General features: G+C 32.4%; 1 protein-coding gene across 1 annotated transcript; it reads left to right on the top strand.

Annotated features, from left to right (window-relative positions):
* Positions 1-952: 952 nt before the first annotated feature.
* Positions 953-2,358, top strand: LOC130635485 (uncharacterized). The gene is made up of 3 exons (XM_057444820.1): positions 953-1,051; positions 1,450-1,800; positions 2,042-2,358. Exons 1-3 carry the CDS (start codon positions 1,003-1,005, stop codon positions 2,125-2,127), a joined length of 486 nt encoding a protein of 161 aa, XP_057300803.1. The 5' UTR covers positions 953-1,002; the 3' UTR covers positions 2,128-2,358.
* The last annotated feature ends 1,375 nt before the right edge of the window (positions 2,359-3,733 follow it).

Here is a 3,733-nt window from a genome sequence, read left to right as displayed (position 1 = left end):
ACAAACACACAGACACACTCTCCGTATTAATATAATTTTAATATGATTTTATTACGGTTCTTTTTACTTTGTCTCTTTAGCAATATCACATGGCAATATCACGCAACCGATCAGAATTCGCGGTCCATATTGGGACAAAAAACATTTTTGGTAACTTGGAATTACTGTTAAACTTTACACAGTTTACCAACTATTCAACCTAATACACGATGCGTGTATTACAGAACTTCCTCAACTGGAAATGTTGCTTAATTGAAAGAGCGTGCTTACAGAACTTCCACTGGAAGTATTTGTATCACAATCATTACGATCTAAGAATTAAATACTATTTGTGAGATTAACATTGTCGTGTAAAGGGATATTTTAAAATTGCAATGTGAATTTGTCAATGCTTAGTGTCTCATCTCCTCAGTCTTAATGTGTTCAATGCTATATATGCACTCTATTTTAATGACTCGGTGCTCAATATATGCATAAAACTTCTTATCATGAATTAGGTCGTACCGAGTAAGTTGCATTCTATTCTTTCAAATTTTTGCGTGTCGGCCCCGGAATTCCTCAGGCATGATAAATTTCATATTTAAATCCGTCTTTCTATTGGCTTTTTCAGTATTTAATTACGTCATATCCGTGTAGGTGATACAGTTTACTAATCAATGCGCATGCGCCAACCTCGTTCTTAGGAATTCTTTTCGGTTACAAAACGCTCTCGGTTACTATTGGATTTTTATATTTGTAGAAAACAAGTCCTTAAGTTGTTCAAGTGTTCAATGGGTTTTGTTTTTATCCTGATTTGAAAGGGAGGTAGAACAGACAGAATATGCAATTGAATTTCTCAGCAAGATTGTTAATTAAAATTTAAAGTTTTCCTTTCACAGTATTTGATACATTATATAAATAATTCAATGATGGTGTACCATTAATTAGCACTAAGTCAATGTAAGGATACAGATTAAAGTAATTTTGTACTTTCTTGTTTACTACAAGACGAACAAGTCAGGAATGGAGTCCAAGCTTTGGTATTTGTGTTGGACAGCACTTCTAAATTCAGGTTTTTTTAATGCCTTACTTTCTTGTATCTCTTATATCTCTTTCTTGTATATCTTGCCTCTTTGTATTTTATTTTTGTTTATCCTTTTTACGAGAATTCTTGCGGTTTTGATGAGATCTCTGTGAGTAGGTTCAAAATTTCTAAGTTTTTGAAAAAAAAGGAGGCAAAAAGCCTTTTTTATATTTTTATCATGTGTAATTTGATATTTGTTTGATTGGTGGAGTTTTTCTTATCAAACTTCTCACACGGGAAATCTCTCTAACTTGGTCTTTCCAACATTTTCAACTATTTTTCAAAGGTTTGATATTCGATTGATAATCAAAACCGAAAGAGAAATGATTGAAACAATTCTCCAATAGCAAAAAATGCATGTAACCACATTTCGAGTTTTTATATAGGTGTTACTGCCAAAACATTTGAATGCAGATCCCTAGCCACCATTGACGTTACTCCAGAAAGACGATATATTGCGGATGTGAAGATATACGAACCAACAGAGCACACCCTCATCGCTTCGTTGTATCCAAACATGAAAATTTTCACAAACACAAGTTACACAGAGAAATCAAGGTTGTTTTGTTATACGTTCAGCACAAAGGCAAACTGCAGTCCAACGAACGCAAACATGACAACGATCATTGATTTTAGCACCAACATCACCTTGCCAATAAATCAATATTTATATATAACCACTACCTTCACCCATGGCGCGATAAAAAAGATTAATCAGACATTGCCATGCGTTCCAGGTATGTTGATGGCATTTCATGTAGGTTTTTTTTTACAAAATATATTTGCTAGATTGTGTTTAAAAGCTTTTCATGCTTTAATGTTTCGAATGAAAGCGTGTTCAAGGCATTTTTTTAATTTAACTAACGATATGTAATTGTGACAGGACCCGAAACTTTTCCTTGAACCATTTGAAACTTTAAATTATTACTTTCTGAGTATCAGACTGATTAGCTATAGCATTAGAATGTTTTGTTATAGTTATCATAACATCTTCTGGCATCAAATTAAATGGAGCAATGGTGATGCTGATGGCAAACGTGTTCTTTTTCATTAACATGCTGTAAAGAGACTACGAAACGGACTGGCAATTTTTAATTCAGTGGCTAACACTGAAATTGAATGATTTGGGCACTAAGTTTATCAGCACTGTTTGTGTTTTTTATTGTTTTTTTAAAGGGTTTGTTTAAACAGTTTTTAAACAGTTTATTTGAAAAAAACTTGTTTTAGCAAAAAAGAGTGTATATTTTGGTTATAACTCGTTATAAATTAATAAATATAACAATATAAATGTCAGAGTATACAATATTCACTTGCTTGTTAATAATTTAACATGATATTTCTAAATAGATGAGAAAGGCGTTGAACTTTGAACACATACTATAACTTCTCATTGTAGTAGTAAATTACCGGGTGAAAATGCCCCTTACTAAAAGACCAGAGGTGCATTGATGCAAACTTTATCTTGAAGTTTATCTAAATTTCTGCAAACAGTTGAAGGCGGCCTTTACAAATAAGAGGTAAAATAGTTCGAAAACCTTGCCTCCATTGTGAAGCATAATTTAAAATCTCTTTGTTCATCAAAACAAACTAACACATGGAAATATTACATTTTATCGAGACGTTAAAAAAGGCTAATTCTTTTGCTGCAAAAATTAAGAGTTATTTGCAAAGTTTTGCACATGTCAGCATTTTTACTGGGGAGATATTCCCCTGAAGCCTGTTGGAAGTATCCATGTCTGCAACCTTTGAGTCTGTCTTTGGAAACATTTTGACGCATGTGTCAGAAATAAAATTAAGAAAATTAGTATTTATTGAATAAAAATGGAAAATATCATAGCTACTCAGTTTGATAAAAAGGAGAGTCAATAAATCGGAATCAGCCCCCGAATAGAATCGGGTTAATAAACCACATAGTAAATACTTATAATTAGATAAGATGAGAAAATCAAGATTGCTTGGGATGAATAAAAAATTTAAAACTTATTATTTGTCTGTGAATATTAAACGCGATGTTATTGATTTCTGCATATGGGAGCAAATAAATAATTTAAGATGAGTATTTTCTAAAAACACTCGTGAACGCTCCATAAAAGTCAATTGAAAATATTAGATTTTCACGAAAGTGCAAAAATTAATAGAGTTCACACAAATAGTTACTTTAACTTTTAAAACGCGGTAATCCAACACATCCAATATTGCATCCTTAATTATTTTCCCTGAACATGTTCGGAGATCCGAATATCTTTGACTTTCTCCAGAAATAAGCGTAAGATGCGTCACATTTAAACACAGCCAACACGAAAAATAAAAAGGCGGGAGAATGAAAAATGTTTAAACGTAGACATTATGGTGCAGGGTTTTGTTACCCTAAGCAGTATTTCAGAAAATTCAGCCAATCGTCGCTATAGTTAATCATTTTACCAAATGATTTATCAAAATTTAAATCAAAAACCATTTATAAGATGCAAGATGCAAAAAAACTACTTGTCTACCCAAAGAAAGCAGGGCATGTCTTTTCAAAATTTTGTATCTTCCTTTCCAATTCTTTAGTGTGTATAGTTGGCGTTTTTTCAGAAAGCCATGTAAGATAGCTTTACCTTCACAACATTTTAGGGACCGCGGATTAGTTTAGGAGTGACCTCTCTTTATATGTTGTTGTTGTTTTTGTTG

This window comes from Hydractinia symbiolongicarpus, chromosome 3 (genome assembly GCF_029227915.1).
Source record: "Hydractinia symbiolongicarpus strain clone_291-10 chromosome 3, HSymV2.1, whole genome shotgun sequence".
Taxonomy (NCBI): Eukaryota; Metazoa; Cnidaria; class Hydrozoa; order Anthoathecata; family Hydractiniidae; genus Hydractinia; species Hydractinia symbiolongicarpus.
Note: the sequence above shows the minus strand (reverse complement) of the source record. Positions and strands in the feature narration are given on the sequence as shown.